The sequence below is a fragment of the Brachionichthys hirsutus genome, chromosome 4 (genome assembly GCF_040956055.1).
Source record: "Brachionichthys hirsutus isolate HB-005 chromosome 4, CSIRO-AGI_Bhir_v1, whole genome shotgun sequence".
NCBI classification, from domain to species: Eukaryota; Metazoa; Chordata; class Actinopteri; order Lophiiformes; family Brachionichthyidae; genus Brachionichthys; species Brachionichthys hirsutus.
The window spans coordinates 15,033,556-15,050,836 of record NC_090900.1 but is presented as its reverse complement, the minus strand read 5'-3'; the positions used below and the strand labels follow the sequence as shown (position 1 = coordinate 15,050,836).

Below are 17,281 nucleotides of genomic sequence, written 5' to 3'. Positions count from 1 at the left end.
CGGCGAACTCCGCTGATCAGGCACCCGCGGTTTGACTCATAGCTGCTAGCAACTGTTTCTTGTCTTGTGTGAGTTTCCTGGCTGTGGATTTCTTCTATGTGACCAATATTTGCCTGAGGAGCTTCAGTTATCATATCCCCCCCCCCCCAATCTATAAAGTGTCCACAGGTGGAAGGAAAACCTGTTAATTCATTTCCCGCGCGGTCGTTGAGTCACTTAGCGTACCCAGGACGTCAGAGCCAGGGAAATGCGGCTAACGTGATTAGCAAACACGATTAATGACGCATGGTGATGGCCGGACAGCTCTGAGGGATCGTCTTGTTTAATTCGCTGACACAAGGTCTCCAGATGTGGGTTTTTTGTGCGTCGACCTTTTGGAGTTGAGATAGAAAATATAAGTAGTGACTGCTGCTAAAAATGTGCGTTAGCGGCATTGTGCTAGCTTCCTTCCATCTCCCGCCTAGTGGATCGGCTAGTTCTCAAAAGGCAAAGAGCAGGCACGGAAATGACTCTGCTCATTAATAATGAATCCGCACTGGTCCAACCGTAATCGCGCTCTTCACCCGGCCCGGCGAGCGCTGTAGCATGTCATATATATGATAAGTAGTGCGGTCTGACTGCGCGGGACTCATCGCACACTTAAATCGGTGCGGCGTGGACCTCATATCGCAGCGTTGCCGAGGGGGGAATTAGCGAGTCTATATATATATTGCGCCGCATGCGTTGTAAATTAAAGTGCATTTATCCGGTAATCGCCGGGGAGATCCGTGTGTGCACGGCAACGCTCCGGTGCTGCAGCCCCAGCAGCATACAGATGATGCACTGGGAGACGGGAAGGTTGTTCACAATAAGGAGCGCTGATAGCCTCAGACGTGTACAGTACACAAGGCTGGAATAACAAGGAGCATCTCCGCGCCTCCTTCGTGTGCTAACCTTTACCGCTCTCTCGCTGTTTCCAGCGTACGTACAACCCTTTGGGCTGCGTTGTCTTTCCTCGCCTCTTTCTCCGGGCCTTATTTGGGTTCAGCCCGCCTCGACTCATTCATGTAGAACCCAGCAGACTTGCGTATTTCGTTAGCGCTCGCTCTCCGTGCGGGCTAGCTGAGAGTCTTTTGAAGTGTTGCATGGCGGCTCTGGAGAGGCGCCGCTGTCAGGGCAGCCTGTTGCTGCTAACTCCTCTTTGATGAAGCAACAGCCCCACTATGGCGAGATCGGCCTGATGAATGAGGAGGGGGGCGGGTAATGACTTGGTCTCTCTCTCTCTTTGGGATCTTTAAACCCAGCAAGCGATGCTAGCCCAGACCACAAACCACCTCAGGATCAGCGTTGCGTTGCTTGCTTGCCTTCGGAAGCCCGAATGGAGAGCTTGTCAATAGAATGTCGCGCTGAGACTTCGCCTTCACGTGAGTAATTCAGCGCATTACTCGAGATGACAACAGCATTAGAGGGACAGTCGAGCTTTGAATAGGGGGTCGGCTCGACATGACTACCCGTTCCAACGGCTAATGGAGACACCCGCCTTCCCGTATGGAGGACACCTGTCTCTCGGCCAGTGTTTACTGAGGGGAGGTTGTTTTTTTTTCAGCCATGCTTGAGTTCACTGTCAAAGCCAATTAAGGGAGTACAAATGAAGATGGAGGACACGGTGCCTCGGGCCAGGAGAGGACGGCACCGGGGCCAAGTAGCCTCCGCTGTCTGCACCGGCGAGGTCGAGCACATGGGCGGATTTGCTTTGCGTGATCAGTGCCTATAATGTCTACTGCTGGAAGGATTTAGTTTGACGTGATCTTTTTTAAACTGTTGGCAATCAGCCCATGAAAGATTCTTCCCTGCTTTGCCAAAGACTTCAACCGTGCGAGTATTTAGCAATAAAGCCTGATTTGGCCACCTCTTGGCTAGTCAGGGCGGAAAGCCCTTCTGCAGTTTGCTCTTTTTTCAGGTTCACCATCTGGCTTTGATTGATTAAAGCTCCTTTAAGTAATTAATGCCTACTTTAATTGAGAGTCAGCCCCTGTGGCGACGCTCAGGCAGACCAGAGCCAAGGATCTAGTTGAGAGGGGCACCGAAATCTGTTTAGCAACCCCCCCGTCCCTCTCAGCCTCACATCGCCAGACTCTTAAGATGCTAATATGTCCGGAAGCATTCGAGCTGCATTCAAGTGACAAATCAGGCTATAAATCATCAGAGGAAAAATCTAAACCTCCACCAAGGAGGTTCTGCTTTTAACGGTATTTGTCTGTTTTTACCAGGATTACGGAAAAACTTACAATTAGAAATTTACATTTTAACATTAAAACTCATTTATGGATTAAAAAATCAGTTAAAAACACACAACAACTCTGATTCACTTTGACTTTTCATGGTTGGTGTGTATAAAGAGACTGAGAACAATCTAGAACCTGTTGATGATGATCCAGATCACCATGTGGACGGTGTGCATCCAATTAGGAGGGGAATGAGCTGCTTGGGGGAGGTCTGTGCTCTCGGAGTGCTTTTCTATTTCTTTCTAACATTAGGATTAACGTGTTTGGAATGGAAACATTCCATGTCTTCAGCAGGTCTTCAGCAGGTTTTCAGCCCAACTCCACATCTTGCCACCATTGTGCCGTTTCATCTGCTGAGATATCAGTTGTTGCTTTCTAGCTGTCGCCGCTTGGCACCCCCCCCCCCGGACCGAAAAGGCTTGACCTTCCTTATTGAAGGTTCTCTTTGTCTTTTGGTAATTGTTTTTAGAAAAACTCCAGCCGGATAATGGGAGACACTCCCGACTACAGAGAGCTCGGCATTGATTCCAGACACCTGACGATGACCTTTCCCAATCCGAACTGCCAGTTTGATGCGAGCCAGATAATCGATTTCTCGTAGCCACTGGAGGGTTGTACAATACCTCTCAGACTCCGGCTTCTACCTGGATTTACTGTTTTAGTATCGCCACTCACTGAATAATGAAACATTTACCTTTTCTTTTTTTTTTTTATCGCTGGCAGCACAAAGAATGATCCGTTTAATTTGCTCTCATTAAGGCCATCGAACATAATGGGCTAATCAAGGGCTTTGACTGGAACAGCAATCACCAGAGTCTACAATGCCCTCTGGGGGGGAACCATCGATGGATCATTAATATTTTACTGCGCCTGCCTATGCAGAGATCAGAAGGTTGACTCACGTTAGTGCTTAACATGTGACATACGCGGTTAATATGAAATTACTGCTCTTCAAAAAGCCCACTCAGTCAGCAAATGGGATAAAAAAAATAAAAGCAACGTTTTTTTTTATTGATTAGCTTCATGAAAGCAGAAAGCAGAAAGCCTTTCGCTCGATGTGAGGAACAATGGCGCTGTTTTCTCTCTCGCTGATGAAAAACGCACACAGACACACTTGATCGATGGCGGCCTCAGGTTCGGGGTTTGTATTCGATTAGATTTGGGAGATGCTAATAGACAGGCAGCCGTGTCACGATTCTCTCCCGTGACCTCGGGGCCCAGCGTTTCATGTTTTGCCCCCGAGGCGACGCGTGTAACGTCCCCCGCCGCCTCCTCCTCCTCCGTGAGGACCGACCTCAGGCCTCTTCAGTCCTCTGTGCTTGCAAGGAGACGCAGGACGAGGGGTCGAATCTCACGGACTTGTCTTGGGAGATGGATTTAATTAAGCGCAGCCTCCATTGTGCTGCTTTCAGCTTGTCAAGTTGAAGGGCAGGAGGCCCGAAGCAGCCATCAGTCCATCCCCCGTTTTGCAGCTTCCAGCTAATTTGTCACGGCCGACAGTTATCCCCGGATATTCAATTAAGCAGTTGACATTTTGCGTACGTGTATCGGCCGTGTCACCTTGAAAGGCGAGCTGAGGTTTGCCAGGAGGCCCGCGCCTGAAACCACGGTCGACACATGACACATTTCTGGGTCGCATCGGAAGCCAGGCGGCGCCACCTGAAGTCGCAGATTTGAGAAGCAGAGGCAGCGGTCCCTTTTGTTCCCGTCACACCACCAGCGTTAATCCCTTCCCAGTGTCCCGGCCTGTGGGGAAAGCTGATTTCCAGTAATTCGTGTTTGTTGGAGACAGATGGGTGATTTTCTTCAGGAGTTATTGATGTGTTTTTCCTGTGTGTGTGTGTGTGTGTGTGTGTGTGTGCAGCGTATTTACGGCCTGCTGTCCCTATTTGTTGGTCTGATTTGGGTTCCATTAAATTGCCAGTAGGGGTTCTGTTCAGAGCGGTTGCATCGCCATCTGCGGCAGGCTACTAAACGCCGCAGTGGCCGAGGGACGTGGCGCCGTCCGAATGGGGCTAGCATCGCCGATCGGGACCCAACAAGCCTCGCGGTGCCTCAGACTCGCGGGTCGCAGCAGGAAGCGACAGCCCGGCGTCAGGACGCCTGCGTGCCGTTTGTTTAGAGACATCAGCGGTTGAGATTTTACAACTCTGTTTTGCAGAAGCGCCTTCGACTGTGTGTAAATTAGAGGTTTCCAACGCCTGCACCTTTTATACGAAGCGTTTATAAACTGCCTCGGCAATTTGATTTCTTCCTCCAAGTGACAGATTCAGGATCGAGTCAGCAAGGATAGATATAGGACGCATGCAAAAGTGACAGTTTATCTAAAATACTATAATAATAATAATATCATAAAAATTCTTGTTGCATCAATTTAATGAAATATCTCGTTAGAAGTCGTAGATGAAATCAGGAGAGACATAATAGTTCATTAGCGCAGATGATATGTGATAATAAGTCTTAATCTGAGAGATTGTAATCAAAGGACGTCTGCCCTGAGAAGCAGCAAGATGAATCCCCGTCATGGACTAGAGTCTCGGTGGTGGTGGTGGTGGTGGTGGCTGAAGACTCTGCAGAGACTGCTGAGTCTTGGGGCAGTTTTGGGGCATTGATGTGAAGGTGAAGGGCGTGACAGCAGCATGAATTAACTACCGATGCAGAATCCTGTTTTAAAAGATCGCAGCGAGATGATAGGTTAAAAGTGGAGGCGTGTCCACGTGCTATTGGATACTTTAGAGCAGGTGATGAGATTAGCTGATATCTCAGATGACAGTTAAAGAAAGCGAAGCTGAGCATCGTATAAGTTGTGCAAAGGAGTGGTTTTCTGACTGAACTTTAGCTGGAGCTTCATTAGTAGTACTATAAATAGTGGTAGTAATGGTAGTATATCTCTGTAATCAGTATAAACACTGCAGCCCGCATGATCAGACAGAAGCTAAATGTCTACATGACATCCTCCAAACCTTAAAAATTTACAGAAAAACAACTTCCTTCTGAAAAAGAAATGCAATTTGCATATTTTCAAATATTTCTTTTTGCATCCTCCCAAAATTCAACCCCAATGGAAGAAATATTTGTGGGGTTTTTTTGGTACTGTGATCATCATTATGTCAAAATATGTTCTCCCTTCGAGTCTGCTGGTGCTGCGTCTCGAACGCGGGTTGACACAGATGTGTCCCCCCCCCCCCCCGGGGGTTACAGTGTGCTGAGGAGGCGCCTCAGAAGATGGCGAGGACGTATGCTGAGAGAAACGGAGCCTCCAACAGCTGGTCTTGCACCAAACCCGCAATTTTAATGGCGCCAACGTTCCCGCTCAGCGGCTCCAACTCCTGTCGCCGGACGCAAACCGTCCACGCTTCAGTGTCTTAAGTGTCTCGTTAGACGGGCCGGGCTTGTTTGTGTAAACCGGCTTCCCCCTCAGCATGCAGCGCTGCCAAAGCGCAGAAGTTCTTTTTTCTTTTTTGCATCACTTCCTCCTAAGCATTAAAAAAAAAAACATGAATATTTAAAAATACATCAAACAAGCGTTCATGAAATATTAAAATGCTCGAGAAACAAGAAAAGCTTTTATCCTCTCTCTTTTTCATACGTGTTTTCCTCCCCCCCCCCCCCCCCCACACGCACACACACACACACACACACACACACATACAGAAACATGTGTGCCAGAATTTACCCACGAGTAAAGACGACTTCCAGCCCATCCATCCTTCAGCGCGTTGTTGCGTTAAATAGAGGAGGATCTCGTTCTGTCCTGCTCTATGTAGACAACTTAACTCCTCTCTCCTCTTTCTTTACACCGTTCCTCTCTCTCTCTCTTTCTCTCTCTGTCTCTCTCTCACCCCCCTCTTTCTGTCTGCATAGCCAAGAGCTAGCGGCTGTGCTCATCACCGCTGCAGCGGCTCAGACCAGATGCTGCTGTCTTTGTAGAAAGTTTCCTGTCAAGCATGAATTTAAAATAAATGTCCTGCAGGCTTTAAGTCTCGTCTGTCCTTTGAATGCCTCCTGCCGACAGCACGGCCAACCTGTTGGTGCTATTTGTCCCCGTTTGCACCGTTTGGTGCTTTTTCCTACGCTAGCATTCGGCTACCGCAATGCAAACTCACGTATTTGTATGAGGATGAATGAAATTGACGGATTATTCGAGGTGTCTGCTCCTTCGCGCGTGCATTTTGTTCTTGTGCATGTGTTCAGAATATGTTATGCACTGCTGTCTGGTGTGTCCACCTCGTTCAGGACGGGCGCCGCAGTCAGGCCACGCCTCTTTGAGAGCGATATAAAGACGTCTGGCTGAGCAGTCGTATTATGGGCTAAATCTAATCAATGGGAAAAGTGCTTTTAAATGTCTCTTGTTCCCCTGGGCCAAACGTTTGTGGACCTCGCCGCTCTCGCCACCGCGTCCCGCCCAAACGCTACCGCCACGAGATGCAGTTAATATCGAGCGTGTAGCCTCGCCTGCACTCCCCTCAAACAGTAACAGCGTTAGAACAAAGGTTAAGGCTTAATCTAATCTCTGTCCTCGTCGTTTTCAATGGAGTTATGATCCGGCCAATGGGAGGTAGAAATATTAAAGGGGCGGCGGCGGGTCTGGAGAGCGATCGGTCGTCTTTGGAGGCTCGGACGGAAGCAAAATTAATTACTTGTCTTCGTAAATTCACTGTCACGTCTGATTTCTCTTGATCCTTCCTGCCCTTTTTGTTGTTGTTTTGCTTCCTGCTAACGGAGAAGCTTGGGAAGACTAATTAGCCTCTTAGATGCTAATGGAAAATTAGCCTTCGTGTCACATTTGGAAGTGGCCTTCTGCTCAATGAGGAGCAGACCTCCACCCAAAAACACCGGCGGTGAAGGTTAGGGCAGATCGTGTTGTTTCTTTACCCCACACAGCGCCTCCTGCTCGCTCCTCCTCACGCTCTGCTGCAGCCAGCCCGTGTTCTTGACGCACAAGGCCAGAGACGACTATTCCGAGAGACGGTTTGCTTTATCACGGGGCGGATTCAGCGGTTTGGACCCCGAGCAATGAGCTGGCTCTGCTTTCAGCTGTCTTTGTTGCAAGTTGTTAAGGCTGGACTGGAGTCAGATTTAACAGCGCTCAAGGATTATTCTCTGATCAGGCTTTAGACAAAAACATGCTGGATCGCCTTTATTCTGTGAGTCCAAACAGACGAGAACAACAACAACAAAAACACACACTTATTAATGAGGCTTTGGATCCCGGAGACGGCGTCTGGTTCAGTTTTCTGGAGGAGCGATCCAAAACGTAGTCTAGATGTCGGCAGTTTCACTGAAGCTGAGTTATTACACGCTCAAAAATGTTATTTAAATGACAAATGCGCTTCATTTATCCTCTTTAAATGTGAAAATACGACACGTCTCACCGTTTCATAACGACCTCCCGACGAGGAGAACGCACAATCTGAAGTTTTGATGCGTCGTTTTATTGGTCTGGACCCACATGTTCTCCCTTCACCTCCCTTTTTCTTCCCCCCCTTCTTTTTGCTCCTCCAGTCTTCTTTTCACTACTATGGCAAATGAATAAATAAATAACCGCCACCAGAAATGCAATCGTTGCTCCTGAGAAGGCAGCCAGCCAGAATTTGACATGTGAATTTATGTAAAACTCACAATCCAATTAACGTTCACCAAAAAAAAAACAACAACACCGGTGATCGCTCTATTATGGGAACACAAAGCAGAGGGCCGCTATGTTCGGAAAACTGCTCGTCTGGAAAAGTAATGCAAATGGAGTGAAATGAACGTGTGTTCCATGCTGACGTCTCCTACCTCTCTATCCGTCTGCAGGCATACTTCCGACAGGGTGTTGCCCTTCAGTACCTTGGACGCCATGCCGACGCACTGGCCGCCTTCGCCTCGGGGCTGGCCCAAGACCCCAAGAGTCTCCAGCTGCTGGTGGGCATGGTGGAAGCCGCCATGAAGTCACCGCTACGAGGTAGAGAACGTCAGAGCGTTGTTTTTCTCCAGTCAGAACTCACTGATCTGGATCCAGAAATGTTGGTTCAGAATTGTTCACCTTTGTGGGACGGGACGGGCAATTATAAAACCGCATGCATAGCGCTTCAGTGAAAAGTCCGAACTGGAGGAAGCTGAGCTGCCGAGACTTCGTCTTCACGCTGGGAACGCCGGCTAATGATGTCTTTGTGGGATAATAAGGCCAGCGTAGCATCCAGAGCTTGCATGCCGTAGCATAGCGAACGCTTCACGGGGAATATTCAGCATTTCCATGCAGACATGTTTCATACTGAGGTTGTGGGCGACGCAGGATATGAAGCTTTATCTGCATTATTGTGAAAAAGCAAACCGATTGAGATTCATTTTGATTTACGCTCCGGTTCAGAAGGTGGCGCTAATGGACACCAAAACAACAGAAGAGGAAGTTCATGGACAGACCGAACCTTTTCAGTATTTTATTTCATTTTTTCATGTTTTTTTTAGGCAGATCTCCCTTTAGCTTAGATTACTGTAGTTTATTTTAATTTATCTTGGTCTCAGACTAAATCATTACCTGATCAGGTCGGGCTGATTTATATACACGGAGTCGTCGATTTTTACGACCACAATTGGTTCCGAGGGTGACATTAGCATATACCTGTGCCGTTAGCATAAACCTGAGTCGACTACTCGCTGTGCATACGAGATCCTGCTCGTTTATTTATATTCCACTTTTCAACCTTTTCACATCAACTATAATAAGGTTTATTAAGGCACAGTTTTCGCCGATGAGCCCGCCGTATGAAGTCACGCTATCGCCAGCGTTCAGGTGTTTTCCTGTCACAGTTTCCGCTTTGTGCTTTTTTCCCTCCAGCTGATTGGAAGCCTGAGATAATCCTCCACTCTCCCGGTCGATAAACGTGTTGGGGGGGGGTCATCTTTCCATCCGTCCGTCTTCCAGTCTTTGTGACTGACGGTCGTTTTCGGGTATTCGCCTCTGGAGGCTCCAGTTCATCTTATTGTCAGCCGGTCCTGATGGCACATCCAGATACCCCCTTGTCTTAATGAGGATCCAGCACTAATGCCATTGTCTGTTTGCACCAGCGTAAGCCTCCCCCCCCCCCCCCCCTAAAGCCGAGTGGAGTCATAAGTAGTGTACTTAAGCCAAGATCGCTGCTAGCACGCGCTGCGCGTGTGATGCATTATTATCCGCGGTATCAGCCAGCTGCAGCGACCTGATTGGCCGTGAGTAATCAGTCTGGGCCGGCCTAATGAGCCGCCATGCAAAGCTGGCAGCAATTTTCCCACAGATGACCACTGCAGAGGATTTATTATTCCTCAGATCTGGATGACTCCGGCCGCCAGCTTAGATTGAGTCATCCGCCGCTCTTGCTTTGTCATCATGTCTTTTCCAAACAGGGCTGAAAATTGAATAAATGTGGTCTTGTGTTCAAATCCAAAGTTTACTGGAGTGTGCAGCCGAACCGGCTCTCGGCTCTGAGGGGCTTTTGTTCGGCGAGGAATCGGGTTTTCTTTGATTGAACGCAGAATCTCTTGAGTATTTATTTTCCAAGGCAGAAGAAATGGAATTTTGCAAAGAAAATAAAGAATGGGAGAGCAGCGTTGAGCGTATTGGGATGCGACTGGAGCCGACGCGGGGAAGGTTTTGGGTGTGAGCCCGGCGCACAAAAATGGATCCCTCAAATACGGGAAGACCAACATGGAGTTCAAACCGGCTAATCTCTTAATTGTTTACCTCATTTTCCCTCAGTGCCGGGCAGCCAACAGAGGACCTAATCCGAGGTGCGCTAAGGAGAGGTAGCTAGGTCAAAGGATTAGAAGCAATGATCTCTGAGGGGATCCTTGCAGGAGGGGGGGGGTGATAATCAATGTTACGCCGGAGAACAGGGAGGATCATCGGCGTCACTCCTCTGTTCAGCGAAAGGCGGAGAGTGTTGCTTTCTTCTATTTTAATACAGAAGCTCTTCGGGGATTCCTTTCAGCTCCGGCGTCTTTCACCGTGAAACCCGATTGACCGCTAGCTCCACCGTCCTGACTTCAGAAGCTGCAGATAAAACACGCAACTTTTTAATGTCACTAGAGAGACGTCATCCCTTTGTAACGCTGCACAAATCCCTTCTAGCAGCTCTGTAAACACGGCATTATTCCCGTCTTTGCATAAACTCCATGTTTTTCCCCGTGCTGCCAAGGAAGATTGCATCTTGCCGGGATTGCAGCGTTGGCTTATCGCCGTCATTTATCTTACCACAGACGTGTCGACAACGCTGGGATGTTTACAGTCCTCCCACAGCACCTTTATGTTTGTTCTTTTCCTGCCACGGAGCAGAAAGATCCGCCCGGTGACACCCATATATCAGAGTGGTTAAATTAAGAAGACAAATAACGAGAGAAGAGAAGGAGATGAGGGCGGACGTGCTGGAGGACTGCGCTGAAGTGCATTCATTAAGGCTTGCTTTGTTGTCACGGTAAATCTAATATTATATGTGTAATCCCCTCATTCGCCGCGTCGGAGACGATTCCACTCCCTGACACCCAAACTCCCACTCCTCCTCGCTCAGATCACGTTTTCTCCTCATTATTCCAGAGTCGAGCAGCTGTTGTGTTCTCATGCGACTCGCACCGGGAAGAAACTGGTGCAGTCTCACCTCCCGTCTATTTACTGTACCCCCCCCTCCTCCCCCCCCTCTTCCGTCTGTCACTTCCGATCATCCCGGCAGGGGATTTTCATCAGCATTGTCCATCTGTATCATCGGACAAGCTGAGGGGATGGTTTAATCTGTCGGCGGATGTGTTGGATGAAGTCACATGGTTGACATCCTTTCAGTCCTTTTTGATCCGGTTCTGCCTCTCGTTCGGATGCTCGAGGGCACAGAGGATGAAACGCACTTGTCTAACCCCCCCCCCCCCCCGGCTGTAGAAAAGTGGGCTAAACATTAGCCTTTTTGTACACAGATTGTTTGTTTACCCAAAGAAATAACAACAGCAACATAAGTTTGCGTCGATGTGTGAATTTAGATGCAAAATTGACCTAAAGACCGATTTGATTATCTTATGTTATTAGCTGTTAACTACTGCTAGCTTCTAACAACAACTAGCTATAAATTACTACTGGGTGCAAACTACTACTAGCTCCCGACAACCACTGCTAGCTTCTCTGAGTCCGGGCATCAAGCCTTCATCGGCGTGCGAGTTGTACGTTTTTATCCCTGTGAGACACGGGAGGCAGCATAAACCATTGTGTGTTTTTGTCCACTTTTACTGTCATTACTGTCAAGCAAAGCATCTTCAAAAGATCCTACAAGACAAAACTGAGGGAGAAACTCTGTCACCGAAGCAGAGGTTGTAGCTCTTCCTCGCCGCTCGACACAAGGCATAATAAACACTTGAACAGTTGTGTGTGTGTGTGTGTGTGTGTGTGTCTGTGAAACAACACACTCGGATGTTGTCATAACTTCCCGTTGGAAGCAGCAGCAGCCGTCACACCTTTTAAAAAAAGAAATCCCCCAAACCAACGTGCGTGATTTATGACTCAGCCCTCGGTGGCTGTCTGAAGGCAATTATAAGCTATGAATGGATATTATATTCGTGCACGGTCTCTGTGAGCACGACTTCCTGCCAAGTGCTGGAACAGAAGCAGCGCTCTTGACGGAGCATCATCAGTTATGCTTTTGAATGTGTGTGTGTGTGTGTGTGTGTGTGAGAGCTGAATTATTGTCTCTGTGTGTTTTCCAGAACTATTGTGTTTGTTCAGATGTTGTGACTAAATGTTTGTCTGAACAACTGGAAGAAGCGGTTTGCTTGCGTCTGAAACACCTCCCGCTTCCATAAAGCGCTTTGACCTAATTAATATCAACTGCTTAAATCATTTGCATATACGGGGGGGGGGGTCCATGAGATTTAAGCATCCCCCCCCCTGATGGATACAAACACACACCAGCACACGCACAGATTTGGGTGTTTCCCCTTCCCACCCCACGCTTCCTGTCTGCTGAAGGGCTTTATAACCTGAAGGGGGCTGTGGAACTCCAAGTCCCAGGTGGCCCACCATTGATTAATGTCACTGTGTGGCGTTTTCAAGCCCTTCAAAGGTCACCTTGCGGGTTCGTCTTTGCTCTGCTGATGCTGCCGTTGCGCGTTGGATGCAGCTTCCTCACGACTGCATCTCCAAGCCCATTCGGGCGACCGTAACGACTCGCATATATAACGATAGACCACGAAAATATAATTTTGTGAAGACCGCTCTGAAGAAGCAGCTTTTTTATTTTATGTCAGATGCCGAGCGTCTGGAAATTGCTTGAGATTACCCCAGTTAGAGAGGAGGGAAAAGAAAAACGGCTCGCATGCCGACTTGTTGTCAAAGTGTCGGTGAGAGCCGTCACTCAGATGCGCTACAGGCTATGCTTATCCCGGCAGACAAAGCACAACCGCTACCAGAGAAAAGCACAATCTGAAGGCTCTTTTGTCCCGCCTGGTAAACACGACAGCACGGCTGCAATCAGACATCACAGCGAGCGTCAGCACAAGGTTGCGTTTTGTCGTATCTCCAGTCTGTTTTCTAATTTCTGCCTTTACACACGTCCCTCCTGCAGAGTCTCTGGAACCCACCTATCAACAGCTGCAAAAGATGAAGCTGGACAAAAGTCCCTTTGTGGTGGTGTCTGTGATCGGCCAGGAGCTGCTGACAGCCAGCCACCACACGGCCTCCGTCGTGGTGCTGGAAGCCGCTTTGAAGATCGGCACGTGCAGCCTGAAGCTCCGCGGCTCCGTCTTCTCGGCCCTCAGCAGCGCCCACTGGTCCCTGGGCAACACGGAGAAGAGCACGGGCTACATGCAGCAGGACCTGGAGGTGGCCAAGACCTTAGGTACGAGCTAATAAACCATTATTTTAGGCGCCAAATTAGATGTCGAGATTATTCACTCATCAGATCATTTATATTGATCTGTCTAAATGCTTTTGGGTTGTTGCTATATACCGGTGGGTAATCGTTAGCCTTAGCGTATCATGATGCATGCTAAACTTAGCCTTTTAAAATAGCTAATAAATAGTTATTAATTTAGCATTTATCTCACAGCACAAATTAAACCTACCCATTCGGTAATGGTATATACAAATATTTTCTCCCATCGACTGTATAAAAACTTCCCGGTCTGATGCGGGAATCTGAAGCTAACTCCACTTTAGCCTGCATTATTCCTAATGACCAGCAGGGGGGGGGGGGCATCCACTTAACGGTTACCTCAGATTGAATTATCCTACTTAAAGCTTGATGTATCACCTTGGCAACCAGCTTCCTGATGGACTCCTAATTTATGTTGCTGCTATAAAATGCTCCTTAATTCAACATGATTTTTTTATTTTATATATTATTGAGCTCTGGCTCCACCCTTCCTCCCCCATATATGGTCACCTCCGGATCCAGGTTGGCACTAGCCACTAACCAAACGGGCGGCGTCCCAGTGGCTTTAAACGTGTCGGCGGTTAAATCTGTAAAAAGCTGACGCTATTAGACCCATTATTTTTGCTCAAAAATAGACATTATTTATTTACGCTGCGTGGGCGTCGACACGCAGTGAAATCTCGCCGAGGGAAAGATGAATCTTAGGGTTGCGGTAATGGTGGTGGTGGGGGGGAGCAAACGGAGAGCAGCACAGACTGACTCCACTCGTCTCTCCCCCACACTGTTTGACACACGACCGGGCAGAGCAGCTGGAGATAAGGAGCCGTGGTTCTCAGGTGGAGCCTTGCTTCGCCCCCCCCCCCTGTCTGAGGGGCCTCTCTGTCAGGCAGAAATAATAAGGCCCCCCCCTCGCCCGCTGGAGCGTTGGGATCAACACTACCAGCTGTCTTGTGGGGATAACTTATAAAGGCAACTTTCCTTTTTAAGAGTGCAGCTGCACGCCGGTGGGCGGGATGCGGTTCATCTCCTCGCCTTTCAGCGGTGGTGGTGTGTGTGTGTGTTGGGGGGGGGGGGCGATGAGACATTAACACCAGTTGCTTCTCGATCACGTGACACTTGCTCATTGTTTCCCCTACAGGTGACCAAACAGGCGAATGCCGTGCACACGGGAATCTGGGCTCGGCTTTCTTCTCCAAGGGGAACTACCGCGAGGCGCTGACCAACCACCGCAGCCAGCTGGTCCTGGCCATGAAGCTGAAGGACAGAGAGGTGAGAACCGCCCGGCTGTGCTCTATTTAAACCCGTGGGGGGGCGAGTCAGAGGGGGGGGGGGGGGGGGGCAGATGAAGGTGAGGCTTCTTCGCCCCGTCGGGGCAGATATTCATGTGGTTCATGTCGCCGTGCATCCGAGGCTTTGTTTGAGGAGACGGCGAGGGCGCCGATGCCCTTTCTCTCCGTCTCCCGGGCGGCGGCGGCGGCGGCGGCGGCGGAGGTGACAGGTGTTTGTTCCGACACAATTCCCATCTCGCTAGGCGAAGAATGGCCCCCCCTCCCCCGGCGGCCCTTATCCTCTCCGCCAGGCCGGCAGGTCGCTTGTTCGTGTCCCCTGATACCGGGAGACATTTTAACAGTCCCAACGTCACACAATGCGACGGGACGAATGTAGAAGACGGCCGGAGGTCCGTTTGACATCCGGAGTCGGTTCTGGGATACGTGCCGGGCGGGAAGTCCGATTCTAAAGCTGCAGAGTTCCAAAAATAATGAAGTGGGAGGGAATTGTGGACACAGGCTTAGCCGCTAGTGTTGGTTCCGTGGGTCCTGGGTCAGGTTCTGGTCCTGGTGGGACAGAACCTGACCCAGCAGGACCTGACCCACCAGAACCTGACCTAGAGGAACCTGACCCAGCAGGATCTGACCCAGCAGAACCTGACCCACCAGAACATGACCTGCCAGAACCAGAACCTGACCCAGCAGAACCTGACCCACCAGAACCTGACCTGCCAGAACCTGACCCAGCAGAACCTGACCCAGCAGAACCTGACCCGCCAGAACCTGACCCAGCAGAACCTGACCCAGCTGAACCTGACCTGCCAGAACCAGAACCTGACCCACCAGAACCTGACCTGCCAGAACCAGATCCTTACCCAGCATAACCTGACCCACCAGAACCTGGCCCACCAGAACCTGACCTTCCAGAACCTGACCCACCAGAACCTGACCTGCCAGAACCAGAACCTGACCCAGCAGAACCTGACCTGCCAGAACCTGACCTTCCAGAACCAGAACCTGACCCAGCAGAACCTGGACCACCAGAACCTGACCTTCCAGAACCAGAACCAGAACCTGACCCACCAGAACATGACCTGCCAGAACCAGAACCTGACCCAGCAGAACCTGACCCGCCAGAACCTGACCTTCCAGAACCAGTACCTGACCCAGCAGAACCTGACCTTCCAGAACCAGAACCTGACCCGCCAGCTGTGTTTTTTACTGTGTATTTGTGAGTTTATGTTCTGATGCACACGCGAGCATGAGCCAAGACTCAAGCCCCCACGGCTCACATGTTGCTTCTGATACCTGACCTGACCCCCCCCCCCCCCCCACCTTGAACACAAAGGTCCAACAGACCACTTATGTTTGCCAGAAGTTTCCCGGGCAGGGTTATCTGGCCGGTTCCGAAGCTGAGGTCACTTCCTTGAGGCCGGGAACGGGAACAGGATGTTGTTTCTGACTGGAGCTCCAGTGTGTGGCCTGCAGTCCTGGGGGGGGGGGGGGGGTTGTGAGTTCTAACATCGTGGTCAAAAGCAGGTCCCGACATACGTGTAACTCCACAGCGTCGTAACGAAGAGCCATTATTTAGTATCGGTCAGAACTAGCCGGGTTTTGATTGGCCGATTCGTCTTCGGGAGGTCACTTTCCGACCCGGAGCTTGTTTTTCCCGTAACATGGAAATCTGCTGCTAAGCGTAGCCGCTGTTAGCTGGCCAGCCGGGCTCGCTTTGTTTTAATGGTTCCATTTCTGACACCACGACAAACACAAAGCGTCAGTTTACCTCGTTGGGGTGTCAACTACAGGAGGAGGAGAGGAGGAGGGGAGGAGCGGAGGAGCGGAGGAGCGGAGGCCCGTTTGGGATGAAGGAGCAGAGACCGGTGTCCTCCATAAATCAGCTGGAAGCTCCTACTTTATGGGAAAAGCATGCCCGGCATCAGTTTTCATCTTCTTTTCAGCGGGGAAGAAAATCTCTGTTGTGTTTCATTACGGCACACACACACACGCACGCACACACACACACACACACACACACAAACCTTGACCACCTGCCCGGAGCCGGGAGCGGATTTCCAATCAAAATCCTGACCTTGATACTTGTGGGGTAAAGAAGGAGAAAGACAAAAGGAAAACTGGAAAAGATGGCCGAACCAGAGGAAAGCTGGCAGAGTGAGCGCTCTGTCGTTCCCGACTGGGACTGGGATCTGCGCTCCGAACCAGTGAGGTCATCGGATAGCGAGAATTTAGTGTTTTCCTTTTCGCTCGCAGCCTTTTGGAAATATCTGCAGAACGAACATCGACACTGGGAGTTTCTTCTCCGAACTTTTCTCGTTGTCCCAGTTTCCACACCTGGCTTCATCCGAGCTTTTCCAGTAACCGTCTCCTGTCTCCTCTGTCATCGTGAAACTCAACTAAATCTAGGCCTTTCCTCTCCCAACTCCCTTCTCCCGTTCCCTCTGGGCTTTTCGTCCTAAATAGTAGGTTTGACTGGAGGGAGGTAACCCCAAATTTGGGGTGTGAGTATTTAGGAGAAGCTGGACTCTGTAATTATGACTTGTGTGATGTTGAAAAGAGTCGGCTAACTCCCCCAACCCCGAGTTAAAATGAAATCACAATCAGCGAAAAAGGGAAAATGTTTTATCCAAAGGCTTCTTTTCTTTTCTTTTTTTAAACTCTGGCTTTTTTTTTTATCTCCGCTCTCGCTCCATCTGCCGAAAAGGAATTCGCTCAAACGTTGCCCTTCGCTCTGAACGCGACACGGACTATTGCATGATGGGTGTTTATCTCGCCGCTGCCGGATCCTGCCGGGCCTCGGAGGGTTAACGAGGCCGGAGGCTGAGAGATGAGCCTCTGAATAAAGGGGGAGGAAAGGCCAAAGTGGGGG

At 49.7% G+C, this 17,281-nt stretch overlaps 1 protein-coding gene across 1 annotated transcript in view; it reads left to right on the top strand.

Annotated features, from left to right (window-relative positions):
• LOC137918180 (tetratricopeptide repeat protein 28-like) overlaps positions 1 to 17,281 on the top strand; it is an 83,547-nt gene that overhangs the window by 39,663 nt on the left and 26,603 nt on the right. The window contains 3 exon segments of the mRNA XM_068760935.1: positions 8,064 to 8,211; positions 12,821 to 13,093; positions 14,268 to 14,398. Of these exon segments, the coding sequence (XP_068617036.1) occupies positions 8,064 to 8,211; positions 12,821 to 13,093; positions 14,268 to 14,398 (552 nt within the window).